Source organism: Anthonomus grandis, chromosome 22 (genome assembly GCF_022605725.1).
Source record: "Anthonomus grandis grandis chromosome 22, icAntGran1.3, whole genome shotgun sequence".
Taxonomy (NCBI): Eukaryota; Metazoa; Arthropoda; class Insecta; order Coleoptera; family Curculionidae; genus Anthonomus; species Anthonomus grandis.
This window is the reverse complement of record NC_065567.1, coordinates 39,283,898-39,310,701: the sequence shown is the minus strand read 5'-3', so window position 1 is coordinate 39,310,701 and position 26,804 is coordinate 39,283,898. Positions and strand designations below refer to the sequence as shown.

Sequence of the window (26,804 nt, the reverse complement as noted above, 5' to 3'; positions counted from 1 at the left end):
TGCTGGTGGCTGGTGTCTGGTTTTACCTGAACCGAAAATTTGCTAATTTTGTAATTACATTTAATTGAATAATTTAAGATTAGCTTATTAAAATTTTTTGAAACTTTGCACGAGGGTTTGCCAGATTGGTCTCTTCAAAAAGTTATCTTACATTTTTTCTATAAAATGTACAGGGAAGCCAGTAATTGAACCCGTTAAAATTTACATAGGTTTTCCTATGTTCCGCTCGGCGACGTACCACCCGGTATAAACAACGCTTTAATTTTCAATATGCAATGCACAGCATAAAATAAATTGTAATTACGAATTTATGCGGGTTTGATACGTAATTTCTGAATTAGAAAAATATTATACAAATGACGCGTAATATTTTTTAAACTTTTGCTGCAAGATATACAGCTCCCCCCCAACGTCAGACGCTTACTAAATTAAATTTTAAAATAATCGAGCTTAAACCCCGAATAGTAACGTACTGTCGCGGCATTGCAACATCTCGCCTGTTAGTAACTTTATATGTATCTCTCTATTCGCCAATCTGTATATTATTTAGTATGCAGCTTTAAAATACGACATCTTGCAAATTACGAGACAAATTTACCACTAACCAAAACTCTTAATTTTTACTATCGACACGTGATGTTAGTATCTTCGGAAAAAGATTAAAACAGTCTCAATAAGTTATATCGGTTTATTTATAATGAATTGTAAAGAATTTTATCTTATGTAGCAGATATACCTACAGCGGATTATTTAATTGCTGGGGTATACCAATCAATGTAGAAACAATCTTTATAAATGAAGGAAGAAAATATGCTTATCTTAATTATAATTATAATTTATATTGGGACTCTAATATCCCCAGTTAGCAGTAATTCTTATAACTTTCCTCAGTATTCACAGTAAAATTATTAAAAAAAAAATTATTTAAATATATTTAAAAAAAGAAAATATTTCTTATTTAAATATTCTAACGAAATTCGGGAACACACTGTTGGCTACGTCAAAAACACTAACCTAACTCGGCTTGTCTCTTTAATTGTTTCAAGGGTAAAAACTGACTAAATAATTCAAAACTGAATCAAATGTCACGAAGCGCTTCCTTTTTAAAGCCCGATGGAAGAGTTTCGAAATATTTAGAATTTCTTCATTGTTTTTGCCGAAAGAGACCAATAATTTTAGAAGAATACTGACAGTCAAAGCAAGCAAGTATACAAATTCTAATATAAGCTAAATTGGGGCCAAAATAGGGACCTCAAACAAGATGAACTTCTTAAAAACTAGACACTATCATAAAAATATTAAACCAAACGTAAGTAAAACCCTAAATAAACCCTACGAATTACCTTTAACTACAGAATACAAATAAAATAGTACAAGAACTAGCAGAATAATTAACATATTTACATTTTCATAATAATTTATTTATTTATAATATGTCTTATTTAAAATTAGGTTCTTTAAAGCACTCTCTTTTACCAAGCAGCTTGACCTGTTTATGCTAGATTTGAGATATTACAGAGAATCCCTTTAAAAGATGAATCTTTTCTTGTTTTCAGAACCTCCTTTTCACGCCATTGCTACACACTTTTTTACCGGCAGCTCAGTGAGTGATAGGAAATAAAGATGTAATTTAGATCCCTTAATATTTAAGATATATTAATAATTATTAGATATTGATCTCTAAAAGACCACCGCAGTAAGGTTCGAAGGAATAATGGCAATGAATGTGATATTAAATTACATATTTTTCGTTAATAATTATCTAATTTTATTGGTAAATATTAATCTATCAGAAAGGATAGATGCTACGAAATTAAACATACATTAAGTCTGTGCAAACAAGCACCTTCAAAAATAAATATTTTTCAAATTTATTTTTGCTGCTATAACCACATAGACAATTTAAGTAATAATTTGGATGATGCAATAGACTTTCTAAAGGGACTGGAAAAACACTTTGATTGGTTAGTTGTAAGCAAAACATGGCAATTGGCAGATGACAAATTTTCGATACTTTAATTGATCTTGGCTAAAAGCTAATTTATATTTAAGTACCAAATAAAAAAAACATATTTCAACCGGAACCTAAACTATAAGATGCCTCACAAGGTTTTGATTTCAAAGTCCTTGATTTGGATGGAAGATCAATAAGACATAGGCGCACAATTGGTAAAATTGGCTTCTCCCTTAGGGTAATTAGTTACTTGGATATATACAGCTCTAATAAAATCTGTGATAACGTACGACTTGGAATCATGTTTCAAGTATGTCTTAACCTAACGGAGCGATAGGAATCACACCAACGAGAGCTTTGGCAGAATGCAGTGTCTGACACTCCTGAACATACACATATGTTAAAGTAGCCAGGTTACAATAATTCGCGTTCGCTTTGTTAGAGTTCGTATCAGATTGTCTTGCAAAGAGCTGGCTTCTGCCTTAAGCAATAAACACGCTTCCTCTGCTGGAGGGTCGATTGGAATCTTTAATATTCGCCTTCGAAGCTTCGCCAATATTCGCCTTCAACAAACTCTACACAATCAATATAAAGGACACTGGTACCAGTCGAATGATAAATGTTATTAATATCTATGATTGTATTAGTATCTATGGATGGTTGTAAAATTAAGTTCGGCCTTCGTTATATCTTTCAAAGTCCTCTAATTAAGCACAATGTCTATGATACCAAGTGTTCTTCAAACAGAAATATATGATATAACCCTGATTACAAAACAATAAGCAGTAGCGTTGCTAATAAAAAAGGTTGCAGACAAATACGTCTAACGCAGTCTAGAAAATGCCTTACGTCAGAACTAGTGCAGGAATACCACTGCCCTCTACCACCGAAATTTATCTAAGGAGGTTTTGATCATAGTCTATAACCTTTATAAAGACCTAAATATCACGTATCTATTTTTTAACTAATAACTTTTTATAAATAATATAGATAGATATGAATCTATAATAAATGATATAAATCTGGCTGACGCAGGTGTCTGAGGAGGGGAGACCCAGTACAATCTACAGCCTGAGGAGAATTTCTTCCCTGTGCCAAGCTGAACTATTTCTATTACAATGGCTTCTATTACAATGTAATCAAATCTTAACTTGCAGGCATCGTACCGTAGCACAGATAAAAGGTGAGCTACTTTTGTGTATAAAGGTCCTAGATAAACTGATGAAGAAGTGTTACAGGGTACAGTTTTTTTTGCCTGTCTGGGCACTCAGATGTTGAGAATGAGAAGGTTAGCCCCTTGCTAGATTGGGATGCATCGAGACCAAAGCTGAATTGCTCAAAATTAGGACTCTCTTTAGTCGGAGATAATGTAGTTATGCAGGCTACACTACATACATACTGAGGATCTCTACCTGTCCCACCAGACAATTACTAAAACTAGCACTTAAAAGCCGAAGTGTCACTGGAACACCTCAGAAATCATTCCAACAGGAACAAGGAAAAAACCGTAGACCACCTCATCTAAGAGTGCCAAGAGATTACACGCGACAGGTTTAAATATCTGGACAACCTTTATAGTTTGCCCATTGCATTTTCCAAGGCTATGAGGCTCTGGTATATTTCAATGAAGCACGACGGATCCATCAGGTGTCCTACATACGCAACAGCCCATGGCTTCCCCCTGCACCCCAGTTTAATTACAAAAAGTAGCTCGATGACGAGTGTTTTTACATGTCTATATACGCGGGTGAAAATTGTTCGTTGGCCTAACCGCTATGTGTCGCCTCATTTATTTACTAATGTATTTTATCTAAACATAAATTTTACATATTTACAGTAAAGAATATTAGTTTTTAAAACGATTTGCATATATACCAGGTGATCTAATAAGACTGTTCCTTGGCCATATCTCGAGAATCATTCGTCGTATTAATTGGGGGTAAAAATGTAAGTAAAAAATGGTCACCAAAGGACGTAACTACCATTTTAAATTTTAAAATTGCATTTTCTTTTAATTTTAAATAACAATTTTTTTTTACATTTTTAAAGACAACCAGTTTTTTTATCATTTTCTTAGTAACAGTCGTAGTATGGGGACTTTCTTTTTTACGGAGAAGTAAAGTCTGTGGAATTAACTCCCAAAGCACGTCTTTGAACAATTCAACAGACACCTTTGCAGCACTGGTACTATTCGTGACACTCGAGTACCATGGGGTTTGCCCTTTTATGCGAATGTATTTTCTTAAAAAAAAAAACAACCAGAAGAATGTAATTTAAATCTATATTGATTTATATCGCAAGGTAAGTTTACTCTTTCAGTTGCGTATTTGATCAGGGGAATACCCTTAACTATATATTTTGTATTAATGATTTTATTTGGATTAGGATATCAATTGTAATACATAACTGAATGGCTTAAACTTAAAAAGGATTTTCGTTAATGTATTAGTATTGCATAAGAAACTCAGTCGTAGTAAAACAGAAAAAACATTTATTGAATCCCAAACTCCAATGGAATAAATTTGATTAAATGTATACTGTATAAAATGTTTGTCCTGCATTAAGCTATCCATTCAACGACTACGAGGATCTGTCAAGTAGCAACGAATTATCGATTCAAGATCCATCATGAAGATTTATGGATTTAATCAATCTTAAAGCTGTTTTCAGGATTTTTATAATATTCGGGTACTGTATTATTACAGAGATTTTTTATCGGCTTAAATTTCATTTTACGACACCTTATTTTGACAGATTTATAATGGAAATCATCGTTTGATAGACGAACAGTAGCTAATTTTTTAGTTTCAGTATGTAAAAGAAGGAGTAGAATAATTTGAAAAAATATGTATATATATATATATGTGTATGTGTATATATGTATATATGTATATATATATATATATATATATATATATATATCCCGATTACAAGCTGAGATCCATTTTTGTTATACGATCAACAACCCGAGATCCGATTTTCAAGATGAGATCCGTTTTCGGATCTCGCCTTGTAACACGTGTATATAGGTCGCATTTGAATGCTAAAGGTCTAAAACGACTTTTTTCAAAAAATTGTCCGGATCTCGTTTGGCACGATTATGTATATTATATACTAACATGTGTTCCGTCCTAATTCTCTAGATGGCGCTTAAGCCGCCTTTCTCTGTGTGCTGTATTTCAGTTAAGACGAGATCCGTCGATCGCGGCAACGTTGATGTATTATTTTTTAACTGCAGGCGCGGATTTTTATGGGGCATTAGAAAATGAGCTTTGTCTTGAACTTGACGATTTGCAATATATAGGGACATAAATTATTATTTTTAGTTGCCAGCGCTTTCTAAAGTATATTACGATTAAGACGAGATCCATCAGACCAGCATGACTAATGTCTTTAAGCAGACGATAAAAGTATAAATAGAGGAAATAAACCTTGATTCTCTAGAACTAGAACTTCTTTGCATAACGTCAAAAAAAATAAGTGTTAAAACATTTTTAACTTATAAGCTGCAGCTTTTATTAGAATCCGCCAACAAATAACTGCAGAGAAAGAAAATAACAAAATTTGAAATGTCAAATTGTATGTAGGTACTGACCCAAACTTAACATTTTTAGTTTATTCATAGCGCTCTTTCCCAAAATTAAAAATTTAATTTTTTTATGGTATGTTTAAAATTAGAAAATTTTAAATAAAACAAAGTCAATTTACCATTAGATGGGTTGTGATAGAAATCAAGTAAATACGCCAAACAATGAACACTTTAACCGATTCCAAGCGGTCTACCGGTAATTACCCTTCCTAAGTGGTATTAACCAAACACGTCCAAGCGGTTATAGTTATAACCGCTTGAGATGCGTGACGTCACCAATTAGCCCTTTATTTGTCATCAATTTGGAACAGTAATTACCCACGTCCGGAGCTGTTTTCTAAACGTCAAATGTCAAAGATATTGTAATAAGTGCGGGAAAAAATAAAAACAAACAATAAATTATTTCCTTTTTAAAAATGACACAAAATTTATTATGGCTAATAAGTTTTCTTTTTTGAAATTTATGTTTAAGAACTAATTACATGTAATATTACTGGCGTCTGGGGTATTATATAAAAACAAACAAACCTATGACAGTGACAAATTACGAAGCTACATCAACCAAACACGTCCAAGCGGACACGATTGGTTATGTTATAAAGGGACTGTTCAAGGTGAACCAAGGGCTTAACCGCGGTTAAAACCGATAGATCGCTTGAAATCGGTTTTATGTTAGAATATTCTCGTTTTCTTTTCAACACTTCTTTAAAAAATAACACACGTCAATCTTGATATAGAAGGTTGACGTTTAATTTTATATTTGACAAAGTTCTGTCAATTACCTCCTCACCTCCAGCTAACCTCACTTTGATACATCAATAATATATTTAAAGGATATATTGTATTTTCAAAAAAATGGGCTATTTGGACTTAATGAACAGTTTATTACCATACATTTATACTAGTAAATCGCTTCAACTTGCACCCAATTTTTTTTTTGGCAAAGTAAAATGGAAAAGTTTTTGCCATTTAAAATAATGTGTGACACAATGAGAGTAACCATTTGGCCTACTAAAGTTTAAGTTGATAAAATGTCTTTTATTACCACACATTTTTTTTTGGACACTGTTGAATAAACATTTTACATGCTGCTTACAACGATGTGTCACACGATAGAGGTTCCCATATGGCATATCAAAGTGAGGTTAACTGGAGGTGAGGTGTTTGACAGAGTTTAGCAATTTTTGAAGTTTAAAATATTTCTTGAAGCAATCTAAAATGTTGCCTATTGACCACTACGCTGACTCATCACAGTGGAAATTTAAAATGAGTATATTTTCTCCACAAGATGAGATCTCGAATCTGTTTGTTTGCCCAGATGCATTTCTGACGATATTCGATTCTCACGATATTTGTATACGTAGCAAGAAAGAGATAAGTCGTTTTAAAACAAAGATATTAAGTCTTTTAAAAAATACAAAACATAAACATGAATATCCATCTGATTCAACTTATTATTAAGTTTGTAAGTTGATAAATAAAAATATAAAAATCCTATAATTCTTTTAGGTAATAATTCCTATAAATCTTTTAGGTAACGTGAATTATATTTTGGAATCAAACATATTTTGAACAAGTTTGAGATATTTTTTTTTTCTTAAATAAAACATCTTGTATATTTTTGCATTTTCAAATTCACCGAATAATTTTGTACATGTTTTATAAATAATATCCTTTACCTATCTTCAACTGTTTACGAAATAATTATGTTTAAATAATAATTATAATACTTTATTGCAACAGAAATTAATAAATTATATTGCATATTCTTAAAATAAACTTGCGCGTTTTTTAATAAAAATTGTCTATACAGGGTACCTCAAGTAGAAACTATGGCGTCAACATTAATTTTTTTAAATGGATTACCCTGTATATGATATTTTACAATTCTACGATATACCCTGAATACTTTTTGCATAGCACACCATTAAAGTCAGCGGTTTATGAAATTTGACGTATAGACTAGTGAAACATACCTTATTATAAAATAAAACTTTATACAATATTTATTTCAACTAATGTTCAATTTTTTGTCAATTCAATACATTTTCGATCTACAAGTCTAATTTCTTGTTAAATTCTTGGCTTTAAATCATCAATATTATTTGTTGGTTTATTCACATCAAGTTGGGATTTCAAATATCCCTATTAAAAAAATATAATGGGGTTACATCGGGTGGCCACCATTTGTTAGAAAAAGTTGCATCCAGAAATTGTCGAACAGCAATGGCAACGTGAGGGGCCTTGTTGAAACCATATCTCGCTCGTTACTAGGTATGTCAGCCTCTTGTGGATCAAGGAATAAACTATAGAAAGTCTAAATAGCGCTTTCCGTTGTATTGTATCTTCGAAAAAAAACGGTCCAAAGGTTCGATATTTCACAATACTTGCCCACATATTAAATTTATGATGTGATATTGTTGGGTCAAATGTGGACTTTCGGTTGCCCAATATCTGTAATTTTCCCTGTTACCGTGAGTTGGGTTAACGTGTTAACTTGCGACCCCTGTAACTAAAATTTTCATTGCAAAGGACGTATTGAATCTAATGGAAAACAAATTAAATATTACAATACAAATCGTTTATTTGTCAAAAGAAAAAAAAAAGAATAGACTTTATGAAAAAAGAAGGCAGCATGACAAAAAGGACGGTTCATCGATTATAAAAAAAAACCGCCTCACATGCTCCTTATATTAAGGAAAGCATAATTATGTAAACTATCCTATACATAACAAACAAAACAGCTAAATATTTCTAAATAATTCTAAATAATCATTAGTATTTAGTATATGAAAGATTTAAAACGAGCAGTAGTCGCAATAAATCTAGAATTAATTTTTATTTTTTAATGTCTTATGTTTCTTTAGATATATGGTATGCTATACAAAAAGTATTCAAAATATATCATAGAATGTAAAATATCATGATATTCCATTTAGAAAAATGAAGGGTGACGCCTTAGTTTCTACTTGGCACCTTGTATAAAATTTAATTTTTTTTTAAATTTTTATTTAAAAAATGCCCAAGTGACAATACTAATCGATGTATCCAAATAAAAAAAGAAGAAAAAAATATCTTAATATAAAATTAATATGTTCTTTTCATCGTAAATGCACTATATAACCAATCATTTTAATTACCTGTATCTCTGTAAATATTTGTATATATAATCTTTAAATAAGTGTTTAATTATTTAAAAGTTTTAACTGGATTGTTAATTTAAAATATTTACAATATACTAAACTCAGACTTAGAGAATCGAAACAATAACTATCCTGTGATGAGGAAACTAGAACACACAACGAAGTTTGAATAATCTTGATGTCTAAATATTTGAATAGAGAACCTGTAAGTCAGTAGCAATGTAATTAATATGAATATCTTTCTTGTATTTTGTAATTTAATTAAAAATAACAACCTCTATTTTGCTCGGCCAGCAGAAGGTATTCTTTCAAAGCACACATAGTATAAATCCATTGAAAATAAGTAGACTGAAGTTTTAAAATAAAAAATTGGTTTAAAAAACTCTTAAAAGTGTTAAAATTAATTAAAATAATAAAAATACAAACATTTGAAAGGAATCAATCATATTTAAATGTTATCACAATAAAACTCATTCAGATTATTGTAAACACTTCCAAGGAGAAAATTGCAGACCTTTTCCGAAATAGCTTAAAGAAAAGAGGAAAGCGCTGTTCAATGTGTTCCAGCAAACGATTACAGATTTTAATTTTATACATTATTGATTTGTTACTCAACGTAGAATGGGGCATTTGCAATACTAAATTAGCAGCAATATACAAAATCTTTTCCTTAAAACTAACACACTTTTGAAAAGCCAAGAAGAGAGTGCTGACTACACAAACCCCAAAATCTTATGCCGTTTAATAATCTCCACTCGACCGGACTGAAAATACACCTAAGTCGATAATCTCAAATCGCATTCTGTGACGTCATCAAAATCGTGACAAAATACTTCTTCAATTGACTTAAATGCTGAATAACGCCTATTAGTTATTAACGCCTATTATTATAATGTTATGAATTAATCAGAAAAGTACATATTGTCTCGAAGACGGTGGGATAATAAAAGACCAATTTTAATTCGATAATTCGAAAACGTGTAAAAAAGTATTGTTAGAGTAGAACATTGATCGCCCTGAATCCCGGCCATTACTTAAAATGCAAACATTTCAAACGATTGTGACAATTCCTTTTTTTCTATTACCTTAAAATTAATAGATATTTTTATATTTTACACATGTAATTATCAAAACATTTAATAACTAATTTCAGCAATAATTAAAGTATTTAAAGTTCCAGTACGTAAATTCCAATATATAACATTTCTAAAACAAGAGTACTCATGATTCGATATATTTTATTCTGATTGATCAATTTTTTTGTGAGAAAAATATTATTTTTAGAATATAATTAAAAAAAAAATTAATCTAAAATCTTGCAAATAACTTATTACCAGAAGAAAATTCTAAAGAAGTCAATTTACGAGTAATAAATACAATGAAAAATCAAGCTACGTCAATAAATGAATCGCCATATAAATTTACTTCATATTTAAGCCAATATTCCTTATTTTCATGGTAATCCTTAATTACCATAAAGAATTATACCTAATATTCTATGAAAGAAATGAACCAATAACCAAAATATCACACATTTACGAGATTAATATATTTAACTAATTTAAAAAAAAGAAATTAGTTTGCCTTCATTAAGAAAAAAAAAATCATCAATCCGAACACGTAGACTTTTATGGGATCCGACCTTTTCCCTTAATATTGTGGCACACCTATCTAATACATATAGCCGTAATGAAATATAAAATATTAGCGGAGGATTTTTAAAATATAGTCCTATTTTCTGTTTAAATTACTTAATTATCGTCAGCTACATTATCGTCACAGTATAGACCTCTTTGATTACTTCTTAGTTTTTCGTTGTTACTCTACGTTCTTCTATATTTCCATTTGTATTAATACAGAAATAGTTTATAGGTAAACATAAAAGATTAACAAAACCTATTTTTGTTTTACAAAATGGCAATATTTGATCTGGCAACATCGTTGGATCTCGCGTTATGCGGTGACTTTAATGATATACAAGGTCGGATCTCGAGTTTCACCATATATTTAGTGGATCTCGGGTTGATATATATACATGGTATATATAAAGGGGTTGAAAAAATCTACCCCTCTCATGATCCCATTAATTGAACCACTTTGTTAAATATATTAACAAATTATTGCTTCCATATATTAAGGGCTTCAGGTGGATCTCAGGTAGTCCACGATGTGATCGGATGTCGACTTGATAGAAAGAAGTGTATATATATATATATATATATATATATATATATATATATATATATATATGTATATATATATATATATATATATATATATATATCCCGATTACAAGCTGAGATCCATTTTTGTTATACAATCAACAACCCGAGATCCGATTTTCAAGATGAGATCCGTTTTCGGATCTCGCCTTGTAACACGTGTATATAGGTCGCATTTGAATGCTAAAGGTCTAAAACGACTTTTTTCAAAAAATTGTCCGGATCTCGTTTGGCACGATTATGTATATTATATACTAACATGTGTTCCGTCCTAAATCTCTAGGTGGCGCTCGAGCCGCCTTCCTCTGTATGCTGTATTTCAGTTAAGACGAGATCCGTCGATCGCGGCAACGTTGATGAATTATTTTTTAACTGCAGGCGCGGATTTTTATGGGGCATTAGAAAATGAGCTTTGTCTTGAACTTGACGATTTGCAATATATAGGGACATAAATTATTATTTTTAGTTGCCAACGCTTTCTAAAGTATATTACGATTAAGACGAGATCCATCAGACCAGCATGACTAATGTCTTTAAGCAGGCGATAAAAGTATAAATAGAGGAAATAAACTTTGATTCTCTAGAACTAGAACTTCTTTGCATAACGTCAAAAAAATTAACTGTTAAAACATTTTTAACTTATACGCTGCAGCTTTTATTAGAATCCGCCAACAAATAACTGCAGAGAAAGAAAATAACAAAATTTGAAATGTCAAATTGTATGTAGGTACTGACCCAAATTTAACATTTTTAGTTTATTCATAGCGCTCTTTTCTAAAATTAAAAATTTAATTTTTTTATGGTATGTTTAAAATTAAAAAATTTTAAATAAAACAAAGTCAATTTACCATTAGATGGGTTGTGATAGAAATCAAGTAAATACGCCAAACAATGAACATTTTAACCGATTCCAAGCGGTCTACCGGTAATTACCCTTCCTAAGTGCTATTAACCAAACACGTCCAAGCGGTTATAGTTATAACCGGTTATAGTTATAACCGCTTGAGATACGTGACGTCACCAATTAGCCCTGTATATGTCATCAATTTGGAACAGTAATTACCTACGTCCGGAGCTGTTTTCTAAACGGCAAATGTCAAAGATATTGTAATAAGTGCGGGAAAAAATAAAACAAACAAACAAACAATAAATTATTTCCTTTTTAAAAATGACACAAAATTTATTATGGCTAATAAGTTTTATTTTTTGAAATTTATGTTTAAGAACTAATTACATGTAATATTACTGGCGTCTGGGGTATTATTTAAAAACAAACAAACTTATGACAGTGACAGCTGACAAATTACGAAGCTACATCAACCAAACACGTCCAAGCGGACACGATTGGTTATGTTATAAAGGGACTGTTCAAGGTGAACCAAGGGCTTAACCGCGGTTAAAACTGATAGATCGCTTGAAATCGGTTTTATGTTAGAATATTCTCGTTTTCTTTTCAACACTTCTTTAAAAAATAACACACGTCAATCTTGATATAGAAGGTTGACGTTTAATTTTATATTTGACAAAGTTCTGTCAATTACCTCCTCACCTCCAGCTAACCTCACTTTGATACATCAATAATATATTTAAAGGATATATTGTATTTTCAAAAAAATGGGCTATTTGGACTTAATGAACAGTTTATTACCATACATTTTTACTAGTAAATCGCTTCAACTTGCATCCAATTTTTTTTTTGGCAAAGTAAAATGGAAAAGTTTTTTCCATTTAAAATAATGTGTGACACAATGAGAGTAACCATTGGGCCTACTAAAGTTTAAGTTGATAAAATGTCTTTTATTACCACACATTTTTTTTGGACACTGTTGAATAAACATTTTACATGCTGCTTACAACGATGTGTCACACGATAGAGGTTTTCATATGGCATATCAAAGTGAGGTTAACTGGAAGTGAGGTGTTTGACAGAGTTTAGCAATTTTTGAAGTTTAAAATATTTCTTGAAGCAATCTAAAATGTTGACTATTGACCACTACGCTGACTCATCACAGTGGAAATTTAAAATGAGTATATTTTCTCCACAAGATGAGATCTCGAATCTGTTTGTTTGCCCAGATGCATTTCTGACGATATTCGATTCTCACGATATTTGTATACGTAGCAAGAAAAAGATAAGTCCTTTTAAAACAAAGATATTAAGTCTTTTAAAAAATACAAAACATAAACATGAATATCCATCTGATTCAACTTATTATTAAGTTTGTAAGTTGATAAATAAAAATATAAAAATCCTATAATTCTTTTAGGTAACGTGAATTATATTTTGGAATCAAACATATTTTGAACAAGTTTGAGATATTTTTTTTTTTCTTAAATGAAACATCTTGTATAGTTTTGCATTTTCAAATTCACCGAATAATTTTGTACATGTTTTATAAATAATATCCTTTACCTATCTTTAACTGTTTACAAAATAATTATGTTTAAATAATAATTATAATACTTTATTGCAACAAAAATTAATAAATTATATTGCATATTCTTAAAATAAACTTGCGCGTTTTTTATAATAAAAATTTTCCATACAGGGTACCTCAAGTAGAAACTATGGCGTCAACATTAATTTTTTTAAATGGATTACCCTGTATATGATATTTTACAATTCTACGATATACCCTGAATACTTTTTGCATAGCACACCATAAAAGTCAGCGGTTTATGAAATTTGACGTATAGACTAGTGAAACATACCTTATTAAAAAATAAAACTTTATACAATATTTATTTCAACTAATGTTCAATTTTTTGTCAATTCAATACATTTTCGATCGACAAGTCTAATTTCTTGTTAAATTCTTCGCTTTAAATCATCAATATTATTTGTTGGTTTATTCACATCAAGTTGGGATTTCAAATATCCCTAAAAGAATAGACTTTATGAAAAAAGAAGGCAGCATGACAAAAAGGACGGTTCATCGATTATAAAAAAAAACCGCCTCACATGCTCCTTATATTAAGGAAAGCATAATTATGTAAACTATCCTATACATAACAAACAAAACAGCTAAATATTTCTAAATAATTCAAAATAATCATTAGTATTTAGTCTATGAAAGATTTAAAACGAGCAGTAGTCGCAATAAATCTAGAATTAATTTTTATTTTTTAATGTCTTATGTTTCTTTAGATATATGGTATGCTATACAAAAAGTATTCAAAATATATCATAGAATGTATAATATCATGATATTCCATTTAGAAAAATGAAGGGTGACGCCTTAGTTTCTACTTGGCACCTTGTATAAAATTTCATTTTTTTTTAAATTTTTATTTAAAAAATGCCCAAGTGACAATACCAATCGATGTATCCAAATAAAAAAAGAAGAAAAAAATATCTTAATATAAAATTAACATGTTCTTTTCATCGTAAATGCACTATATAACCAATCATTTTAATTACCCGTATCTCTGTAAATATTTGTATATATAATCTTTAAATAAGTGTTTAATTATTTAAAAGTTTTAACTGGATTGTTAATTTAAAATATTTACAATATACTAAACTCAGACTTAGAGAATCGAAACAATAACTATCCTGTGATGAGGAAACTAGAACACACAACGAAGTTTGAATAATCTTGATGTCTAAATATTCGAATAGAGAACCTGTAAGTCAGTAGCAATGTAATTAATATGAATATCTTTCTTGTATTTTGTAATTTAATTAAAAATAACAACCTCTATTTTGCTCGGCCAGCAGAAGGTATTCTTTCAAAGCACACATAGTATAAATCCATTGAAAATAAGTAGACTGAAGTTTTAAAATAAAAAATTGATTTAAAAAACTTTTAAAAGTGTTAAAATTAATTAAAATAATAAAAATACAAACATTTGAAAGGAATCAATCATATTTAAATGTTATCACAATAAAACTCATTCAGATTATTGTAAACACTTTCAAGGAGAAAGTTGCAGACCTTCTTCCGAAATAGCTTAAAGAAAAGAGAAAAGCGCTGTTCAATGTGTTCCAGCAAACGATTACAGATTTTAATTTTATACATTATTGATTTGTTAATTAACGTAGAATGAAGCATTTGCAATACTAAATTAGCAGCAATATACAAAATCTTTTCCTAAAAACTAACACACTTTTGAAAAGCCAAGAAGAGAGTGCTGACTACACAAACCCCAAAATCTTATGCCGTTTAATAATCTCCACTCGACCGGACTGAAAATACACCTAAGTCGATAATCTCAAATCGCATTCTGTGACGTCATCAAAATCGTGACAAAATACTTCTTCAATTGACTTAAATGCTGAATAACGCCTATTAGTTATTAACGCCTATTATTATAATGTTATGAATTAATCAGAAAAGTACATATTGTCTCGAAGACGGTGGGATAATAAAAGACCAATTTTAATTCGATAATTTGAAAACGTGTAAAAAAGTATTGTTAGAGTAGAACATTGATCGCCCTGAATCCCGGCCATTACTTAAAATGCAAACATTTCAAACGATTGTGACAATTCCTTTTTTTTCTATTACTTTAAAATTAATAGATATTTTTATATTTTACACATGTAATTATTAAAACATTTAATAACTAATTTCAGCAATAATTAAAATATTTAAACTTCCAGTACGTAAATTCCAATATATAACTTTTCTAAAACAAGAGTACTCATGATTCGATATCTTTTATTCTGATTGATCAATTTTTTTGTGAGAAAAATATTATTTTTAGAATATAATTTAAAAAAAAATTAATCTAAAATCTTGCAAATAACTTATTACCAGAAGAAAATTCTAAAGAAGTCAATTTACGAGTAATAAATACAATGAAAAATCAAGCTACGTCAATAAATGAATCGCCATATAAATTTACTTCATATTTAAGCCAATATATCCATATTCCTTATTTTCACGGTAATCCTTAATTACCATAAAGAATTAAACCTAATATTCTATGAAAGAAATGTACCAATAACCAAAATATCACAGATTTAAGAGATTAATATATTTAACTAATTTAAAAAAAAGAAATTAGTAGTTTGTTTAGTTTGCCTTCATTAAGAAAAAAAAATCATCAATCCGAACACATAGACTTTTATGGGATCCGACCTCTTCCCTTAATATTGTGGCACACCTATCTAATACATATAGCCGTAATGAAATATAAAATATTAGCGGAAGATTTTTAAAATATAGTCCTATTTTCTGTTTAAATTACTTAATTATCGTCAGCTACATTATCGTCATAGTATAGACCTCTTTGATTACTTCTTAGTTTTTCGTTGTTACTCTACGTTCTTCTATATTTCCATTTGTATTAATACAGAAATAGTTTATAGGTAAACATAAAAGATTAACAAAACCTAATTTTGTTTTACAAAATGGCAATATTTGATCTGGCAACATCGTTGGATCTCGCGTTATGCGGTGACTTTAATGATATACAAGGTCGGATCTCGAGTTTCACCATATATTTAGTGGATCTCGGGTTGATATAAATACATGGTATATATAAAGGGGTTGAAAAAATCTACCCCTCTCATGATCCCATTAATTGAACCACTTTGTTAAATATATTAACAAATTATTGCTTCCATATATTAAGGGCTTCAGGTGGATCTCAGGTAGTCCACGATATGATCGGATCTCGACTTGATAGAAAGAAGTGTATATATATATATATATATGTATATATATATATATATATATATATATATATATACATATATATGTACTCATGTACGAAACTAAATCAACTCTGCTGTCAGAAACATACTACTTATTATAATTTCTGTTCTGCCTATCTCTGCTCTGTAATTTCACCTTACTCGAGTTGATTGTCTAGCTTTGAATTGTTTTCAGGATAAAGAACAAAGCTGATTAAAATGTCACAAAACTTGATATCTTTTAAAGACCGAAGAAGTATTTAGAAACGCCGGGAAAATGAGAACTTATAGTCTAAAGACATTAATTCAAAGCAAGCAAGTACATAAAATACGGCCGAGGGTTTCCGACTACGAGGATTTGCAATAAAATCACCTAAGTTGGGGTTCAAATAAGATAAACTACTGAAAACTCTATTCTAAGATCCTACAGCTAAAATTATTAAGTAGAATATATCATATAGAATAAAAGAAGTTGATATACCAAAAATCACCTATAAAACACTGTATAATAAAAAAGATAGTAAAACATTAAAAATTTGAAAAAATAAGAATATTAATAAACAAATTGTTTGATATTTTCGGCGAATGCCGTGTAAATTTTAACCTTTTTTTGTTTACTGCTCTTACCCTATATCAAAATTTGTGTAATTGTATGCTTTTCAGAACGAATCAGTCAGTCTTTTAATAATGCGTATTTCATTTTTCTAATTATTTTGTACGGAAAAATAGACCATGTTTACGAAAACAATGAACTAGTGGACATCCTACTGACCTATAGAGAGTGCCAACAAAATGGAGCTGCAGCATGCAGATTGTATATGAAAAAATTTTCTTTAAGAATAAGAAATAATCCGGCCCCACGTATGATTGTAAATTTAGTTATTAGACTTTGTGACACAGGGTATTTAAAAGAACAATAAAGAGGCCACGCTCCAAGAGGTGCTTAACCTGCTACAAATTACAAATTATGTTACAAATTGAGGAATTATATTTTAGAAATAGTCGAAGACAATTCAACAATGAGCCATAGCGGCTTAAGTTAAAGTTTCCCATAGTAAAGTATAATCTGCCCCAATTATTAATAGATGTGCCTTTAAACGAGAGACAGAATACGTGATTCCTACATGTTGGGCCTCCCCCACATTTTAGACGAAAGGTTCATGAACATCTAAATATTGAGTTTCCGAATGAATAGATGAATAGGGTGCAACGAACCTCCTCGCTCCCCAGACTTAACGTCGTACTAAAGAGTTGGTGTTTTATGATGGAGTAGTAAATACTCCGAAGAACTATAAGACTATATTGACAATTCTTGTTTTTTTTTGTGGGCACTAGGACTTTATTTTCGAAGCTTGTAAAGAGTCGTGGATTCGCCCTGCAAGATAGTGTATTATTCGAACTGAAGACAATTTTAAACAATTTTTGTAAAAACGGTAACCGTTTAAATTAAATATTCGATTAATAAAGAATTTTTAAAAATAATTTTCAATAATGTGAAGTAACTCTCTTATTATACAACTTTTATATAGGCAATTTTTGGTATATTAACTTCTTTTGACGAGTTCTACAAGATGTTAAAATAAATGACTCAACTTTGAAAACACTCTGTATATAGTCGGTAGGTATGTTTTGATTGATACTATATCTACCAATACCCTAAATCTCGGGGGTCTAGATAATAATTGATACACCAAGTTAAGATAAATAACCTCACAATATCAGTTTTGAGACCAGAAAATTAACCGATCTGAGTCAGTATTATTAGCTTTGAATGCATATACCAACACTGCAAAAGATCTTAAAAGAAGTACAAATTTAAAACAAAGGCTAGAAACGAAGAAAGAATTGGCAGTTCAAAATTATGTTCATTCAGATTAATGAGTCTGAATCGAAATTAATTAAACTGCAAGTGATAATTGACCACTTAAAACATAAGTTCAGAAAAAATAATATTATTATTTGTGTTATTATTCATTTCAATTTTAATTCATGCAAGTACTCTCAAAGGATTAAAAAAAATAATAAAATTTTAACTTAATTTATTTTTAAATAGAAATAGAATTCTCCCGGAGAAACAATCTGGCTTTAGATCGAGATTTAGCTGCAATACTGCTCTTTGTGACATAAAAGATGATATAGTCACTGCTCATGATCAAAACCAAGCAACTGCTTCGGTTCACTTAGATTATACTAAAGCGTTTAAAGTTGCTACTCGCGATTTTAAAATACGTTTGTTTTGAGGAAACCTCTTATAATCTTGTTTCTTTATAATTAACTGATATAGAGCGAGTAACGGCATTTCTCAGGATTCGATATTGGGACCTTTGTTTTATAGTATTTTCAGCTTAAATATCTTAAGATCACTGCAATACAGTCAGTATTATCAATACGCTGATGTAACGCAAATATACATATTATTTACTGCGTCAAATGATCATTTACATTAAATAAATCCCAGCCAAAGGGTGGCGTATATTATCCTGCAAATTATAGCACAATTCTTTTGGATAGACTTAGCATTAAATTAGGGAATGATTATACATTTTTCAAGGATGCCGCGTGGAATTAAACCGACTTAAATTTAAGGAACATAAGAGTCTCCGTCATCCACTGACTTCTAAGACTAAAGCCTTATTGTGTGAATCTCTAATACTATCAATTTTAATTTTGCGGATTTGGTCTATGGTCCATTTTTGGATGTTGTTGATATAAACCGTATTGAAAAAATGCAAAAATCTTGCTTACGTCTTCTACAGGGTGTTACAAAATTGAAATATCTTAAGAGCGTATTGTTAAAGTTAAAATAAGACTGTTTTTTCCTGTATATGGATTACGACGAAGACGCAGTCTTTCTGTTAACTAAAAAATCTAAACAAACTAAAAAAATTGGGGTGACTCAGCATGGTTAAAAAATGCTTTTTGTACTCTTTATGTTTATTTTATAAAATTATAACATTTAAAAGTCCGCCCTACTTGTATAATAAGATTAGATTTTGCACAGATGTTCATAATCTAAATATTCAACAATATATTTTAACACTGCCAAATCATAAGAACAACTTTTTAAGTCCTATTCATATTTGATCACTTCAACCACAAACAGATTTAAAATAAATGATTTTACTAGTGTTTTAAAACTATATAAAACAAAACCTTCTTTCTGGTCCCTAAAAAGTAGTTTAGATTTATGATTATAATTTTCTTTATAGTTTTTTTTAGTCCTTACTAGGTATTAATTTATATTAATAGTATTTATTCTTTAAAATTATACAATACTAATTTCTGTAAAATATAACCAAATATTCTATAGCCTTTTTTTGTCCCAACATTTAATCAGTAGGGGCAATATATACCATTATTTATAGTTTTGTGAATTCAAGACTTTAACAGCTGTTTCTTTGTGTAAAGAATGAAAACTGAAACTGCCTTTTATTTCATGGAATTTTGTGTTTTTTTATATACACTCTATTATTATTATTACTATTGTAATATTGCATTATTTTTATGAAATAATAAAAGTACTATTTTATTAATATTATTATTATTATTATTATTATTACTTTTAATTTTTTTTAAGATTCGCCCTTACAAGAGGAGGCATAGGAGAATATATGCACATGGCGGAGTAAAAGTTGTTCAGTTTTTTAAAATGTAAACTATTAAATTCTCTATAGTCCAGATTAGCAATTACTCTTATGCAACTACATTATAAGGCAAATATTTTGAACATACGGCAAATTAAACAAACAGTAGACCATTACGAAGTGGCAGTATCCAAAATATGCACTCCTGAGTGTGTGAGTCAAAAGTGAGAAAAAATTTCGTATTAGGAATATATATTTTGATAACTTGAACGAGAGTTTCCCATCATCTAGAGTATTGATGCGGTGTCACTGATTAAGGAGGTACTTAGGTACTTAAACTATGCATATTAGATTACCGCAACCACGAGCTCCCCACTGAAAGCAGCATTCAAACAAGCGGATTCCCAATACGCAGAGTTATATTTCAGGAGAAATTCCTAAACACATGCTAGTTTTTCCTCACTATGAATCCGTAATCACAAGCCGATTATTTTCAACCAGGTAAAGATAGGCTTAATCATCAACTTTATATGAATGATCTTACGTTTTTAACGACTGCCGGAAACCAATTGCTAAAAATAGTTGAAGAGTTTTCTGGCGTCATAGGAATGACCTTTGAATTGGATAAATACCGTACGTTAAACATAGTTGGAGGTAAGTTGCAACCAACAAGATCTTCGAAACTAAAGAAATCCAAAAACATTTAGAAATAAAACAAATATTACCATAGATAAAAAAAAATCATTCGCGAAGTGTCTCAATGATGAGTAACCCACATTATTGCGAATTGTGTAGAGGAAGAGGAATGGCAGATATCGACAAACAACTACATCAGCAAAAACTTGCGAGTTCTTTTTAGGAAGCCTGAGACATTCGAAACACAGCGAGCACTATGAGAACCGGACGACTGAACACGACTTAAACTTCGGGAGGTCCAGGTTTACGACATCCGACAGGAGTACGTCGACACCGCAATGTCAAAATACTGGTTGACCTCCTGATAGCTTTTTCCCGCTGGTAGCGGCTATGCAAAATCAGTTGATCCCAACGAATCTTGGGATAGTTTGCTCTATTGCTTAATCGGCTACAAACTATTTGAATATTTATTATAGTGAACCAAGCAATACAGTTCAAAAGATACAGGTACAAGATATAGCAGGAAAACTAAACGTTCTACAAACAGATAAGGTACCATATTACAAGTATGTCTCGGGGCCGATACTTGAAAATGACGATCACAAATTGAACTAAAACCGGATAGTATTTACAGATCTGCGGGTAAGTAATAATAGACCTGACTTAATTCTAATTTATTAAGTTTCTATGAAAACAGCTCTCATTGATATTGTTATCCCGAACAACAGTAATAAGTTAATAGCGAAATGAACCGAAAAGAAGAGTTACTTCGGGAAATTTGATCGAGAAAATTAAGCGACTCCAATTAAATGAAAATAGCTACAAATCAATGCAAAAATCATTAGTAGAGCTGTTTATATTTAGATTTATTATTAGATAAGTTATATATTAAGTTATTGTAATAAAAATAAGTTACGAAAAATAAAGGAAACTCCTAATGAAAAAAAAAAGGTCTTACATTTAAACAGTACGCAATATAATAACTAAACGTACTGTACTTACGGACCATCAAGTAAGTAACAATAGGCCTGACCTACGACTAATCGATAAAATTTCTAGGAAGACAACCCTTATGATATAGCTATGATATAGCTATTTCTAATATTAACAACCTAAGAGCGAAACATAATAAAAAGATTGTTAAGTACAAGGATCTACAACATAAGATAAGAAGACAATCAGAAATGAGAGAAGTGCGGACAGTCCTAATTATTCTGTCAACAACAGGAGTAATACCAAATAGCCTGATCGAAAATATGAAACTGCTTAACCTTAAGAAAGGCATCTTTGAGCTAATTCAGAAGCTATTATCCACATCTCGAATCGTCAGAGAGTTAATTGGAAACACACATAACGTCAACTAGTTTAAGAAACATTTATGTTTAGTTTAGTGTATTATTTGTAAATAAAGGTAAAACACAGAGTCCGATAACATGGAAAGAACCATCAGAACTGATATCTGAGATAAGAGAATGATCCCCCTTTCCCAGGGGTGAGTGCGATAATAATAACAATTATAATAATTGATTTAAGATTTGTACTTACCTGTGGTATATGGCTGTGAATATTCTTTATCGGGACTTGTAAAATATTTTTCCTCTTGATTTGCAAGCTTTTGATGAGAATCTCTTGGAGTTGAATATATGTCTAGGACTACGACCTAAAAAACAATAAATAAAAATTATTAATGCACATTAAAACTCAAGAATCGTTTTTTTAGGGTATTTCCGCCCTTTCGAAATTTTCTTCACACGAATTTATAATATTTAATATAATACTAGCTACCAAAAAAATATTTTTAAAGATGTCCTTTACAGTATTTTAATGAAACACAAAGTTGCAAAGGTTTTTTTAATCTGATAGACTTTAAAGGGTTAAAGTGGGAAGTTTTATTGACAGTATTAGTGTTAACCTCTGGTGTACTTTAAAGGGCTCACTGCTCTCGCCTTCTTTTCAAAATTTTTTAAGGGAATGCATCGAGATATGGGAAAAGTTGCATTGATGTTAAATAGATTTAACGTTTTATCTTTTCAGACAAGAAGAAACAGTTTAGGTATGATCTTTTCATTCAACCTTTTAAAAATCAAACTTAATATATATACTCATTTAATTACTCGAATAGACTTCATGGCCGCTAGTCTAGGGGACAAGGGTAAAACGCCGTTTTACTTTTAGATGAAACAATTTGTTTCCAATATAAATTGTGTTTATTTGCTGGTGGACATTCCTTTAAATATACCTTATCATATTAAGTTATTCTTGTTGACGAAATAAATAGTTAAATTCTTCAAAGCGTATTTGGTAAACTGAAAAATATATTCAGTACAATATTTGCTGTCAGTTTAGTGATGATTTGTTGTGTGTGTAATATAGTTAATATGCTAAGACAACATCTTCATCGTAAAAGTTACACACAGTTACGAGCTGTTGGTATGATATTGGTTGGTATGAATATCTGCGACATCACAGAAGCTGTACTATAGGAAGGTTGTAACATAGATTTGAAGAAACTGGTGATATAAGAGAAAAATATAATAGTTCAACAAGCAATAGAATATAAATATAATAGGTTTCGCCTTCACGTATTACGAAACTCTAGTATTACTGCCAACGAGTTAAGAAGTGAACTTCAAAATGTTCATGGCGTTAGTGTCACTGCTCAAATAAGGAATAGGTTACATGAAAACAATCTCGTTAGAGTTCCGATACAATTCCACAGAAATCGCGCAATAAGATTCAAGAAGGGTGTAACGAACATCTAGCAACGCGTCTTGCTTGCAAACCATTCAAGAAGTTGACAATTTCCAAGGCGAAACTTTGATGGTTGGGGTAGAGTTTCGATAAGTTTTTGAACTAATCTAGTCCCATTGAAGAGTTTTTATTCAGCAGTAACTTATTATTCAGCAGTATTTCCAAAACGAATTAAAATGTATTTAATATCAATATTTTCCAAATGTTAAATTTATTTTGATGTATGTAATAAATATTTTGTATCAATTTTCTACTCACATGTTCAACCTCAGGACTGGATAGAATAAGATCAGAGAAATTTTGAGAGAGAAAACAGTTGTTAGTTACAGCAATACTATTTGGTCTTCTTTTTGCTAGTTCTGCAAGATGGTCGGCAGGTAAGCTGTAATCCTCACATAAAGATATCTGAAACAAAAATAAGGTTTTTTAATTATATAAAAGAGGCAATGTTAAAACTATAAGATTAATTGATCGAGCATTAGGTTCGTCTGTATTTTATTCAGGACCTATCATCCTAGAGTAAATATAATTTTCCTATCATTTTCCCGATATCATATATGAATAATTATAAATTCTTCACAACAATATAGATTTTATTTTCTTGGTTTTGTTTACATTTAAAGACAGCTTATTATTGTTAAACCAAGTTTGCATTGATCAAAGGCACGATCCATTTTATTTACGAGAAGGAATCTCATTTTTTGAAAGAGTAGCTGTGTCGTCGGCAAAGATGACGGTCTCTTTAGTGACCAATATTTTAATGTCATTTATATAGGTTAGGAACAGGTATGAGCCAATGGTGGACCCTGGGAGGCTCTATATTCGACACTCCATGCAGTTGATAATTTGCCACCCGAGAAGGTCCGCCATCTGTTTTGGGACAGATAGCTTCAAATAAGTTTTAGGTTTATAAAAAAAAAAATAATTAACAGTTTTAGACGTAATACGTCATAGGGTATATAATGAGGGCATTTGAGAGATTACACAGAATTATACCTAGGTTTTAGCCATCATTAAATACGCTCCATCATGACACACACAATTCCCGACATCGTTTACATATTTTGTCTGAACCCAAATTGCTTAATGGTAAGCAACTTATTTCTTGCAAAATAGGTAAATATCTGCCGTAGTTCAAAAACTTTAAAGCAAAGGATCGCGTTTTATAAACTAGAATAATATTGGATATTTTCAAAAGTCCTGAAATACCCCCTTTAAAATTCACGAATCTATTAGATATGTAAGCGGTATGCTTATTTTAGTTTTTTAAGGCGAATTGTAGTATAGTATGAGAAACTCCAATTCGTATAGGATGGAAAAAAATACATTGGGTTTACTAATTAAGATAACAGATGTTGCGGTTTTTTAAGAAGCGGCAATACTCTATTAGTGAAAAGATTTTCAAATTAAATGCTTTAACCTCCAAATTCAATTATCGCAGTTCATTATGGACTACCTGTAGTGTAGTGCATGATGCAGTGTAATTCCATGACTTATTGAACTAAACCGTAAGAAGTACTCGCAATCTAGAAGTATTCCAATTGTGTGTACTTAAGTAGCCTTGATAAACACAAATGATTTACAAATTCCCATGACTTAGGTTCTTCAGATGTTATTAGGATTACAGCTTACTTCTTTATTTACCGAATGAGGACTCATGATTATAAAATTCAAGTCAATATTGCTTGAATAAGATTGTTAGTCGAATCTTGGAGCTTTTTGAGGCGCCATTGCTAGCCTTACCCGTCTACTACAGAAATTAGGAAATATCGGTTACACGCCAAGGAAAATCAATTTAAAGATATAGGAAATTAAATAAGCCCAAGAAGTATCGCGTAAAATACTCTTATATACGTTCAAAAATTTAATCATATATTCACGCAATAAAAAAAGCTCGTATATTATTCATCAAACTTTCCCTCATTTTTAAATCATTGTGGTGTTTGATTTGATTTTCTCTATAATACGACACAAACATTTATCTTCAGAAATCAAAAGAAAGGGAAAGTCATTCCGACATACGTATACAAAATTGGAGGGTCGGTTTTAATATGAAAAGACGTAAAGGAAAACTTTTTCTGTGGGATATACCATATTGTTCGGTAAACTTTTTCTTTGTTAAATGTTTTTCGAAACAACTTTTCTTTTCTTAAGCAGAGGCCATACAGTTTTTGTTTTTATTTGGGTTTTCTTGATATAAAAATATTGTGTAAATCAATATTTTTGTATGTGATTACAAGAATATCATTTTTGGCTTAACATTAATAAAATTCACCTAAAAAAAATATTGCATTATTTTTGTCAGAAATATTTCGCAACCCTCGTATGCTACATCATATGTATTTAAATGTTTTTAAGACTGACTTTTATGATGTTCGGTAAATATCAAAATACATTTAAATCTCACAATGCTTTATACAGACACAGACTAATACCTAATAAAAGTAAGTAATCAACTGTTGTTGCCGACTGAAATATTATCTATTTTGAGATCAAGTATTTTTTTATTTGTTTATTTTTTATTAACAACCACTGCAATATTTATTTGATGAAACATTTATACTATTTCAATTTATTTCAACTCCATTCAAATTAATGCTCTAATTTTTTTAAGTCATTATGTGTAAGATACTGTAAATACTGATATTAGTAATGCTCAAAATATTGATGGAAGTGATCACGTTGGTAAAACCTGTATTCTTTTTATCTCAATATTTTTTTTCACTTTTCTACTCATTGAATATCAAACAATAAAAAGTGATGCTTAATAAAAATCAAATAACTCTATTCGATTTTCGATAAAGTTTTGAAATCCCGAAATATTTATTATTCAGATATTGGTAGTATAGCCTCAACTCATTCAACTGCTTCTGCATCAACATCTAAACAACAAACATGGAGTTCTTGCGTCACGAATATAAAAATTTCAGCATTTGGAGGTAAAAAAACATGAAACTAGAATCTTTAAATTCATTATCCTAAAGTTGAAACGCGTACAAAATATTGTATTCTTTTAAGACAGGTTAAAGAAAAAATACTAGTAAAAGATAGAAGTTAAACCTTACACAGATATTTGGCTGCCAAAGCTACATGGGCTTAGCTGCTCTTACAGAATGCTGAAACTAAATAATGCTGATTATTTAATAATAATAATAATAATAATGTCTTTATTAAAATTTACAACCGGTAAATTCTAATTGGCGAAGTTGAAGCTTACTTCCTAGCTTAACCATACAAATCAGCTTGAGATTAGATATTACAAAGAATTTCAAAATGTATCT

At 30.3% G+C, this 26,804-nt stretch overlaps 1 protein-coding gene across 1 annotated transcript in view; it reads right to left on the bottom strand.

The window, feature by feature from the left end:
* Positions 1-26,804, bottom strand: part of LOC126748383 (serine-rich adhesin for platelets) — a 143,084-nt gene that overhangs the window by 26,066 nt on the left and 90,214 nt on the right. Inside the window, exons 2-3 of the mRNA XM_050457588.1 lie at positions 23,782-23,928; positions 22,318-22,432 (exon numbers count right to left, since the gene is read on the bottom strand). Coding sequence (XP_050313545.1) covers positions 22,318-22,432; positions 23,782-23,928 — 262 coding nt within the window. The remainder of the gene's footprint in view (positions 1-22,317; positions 22,433-23,781; positions 23,929-26,804) is intronic.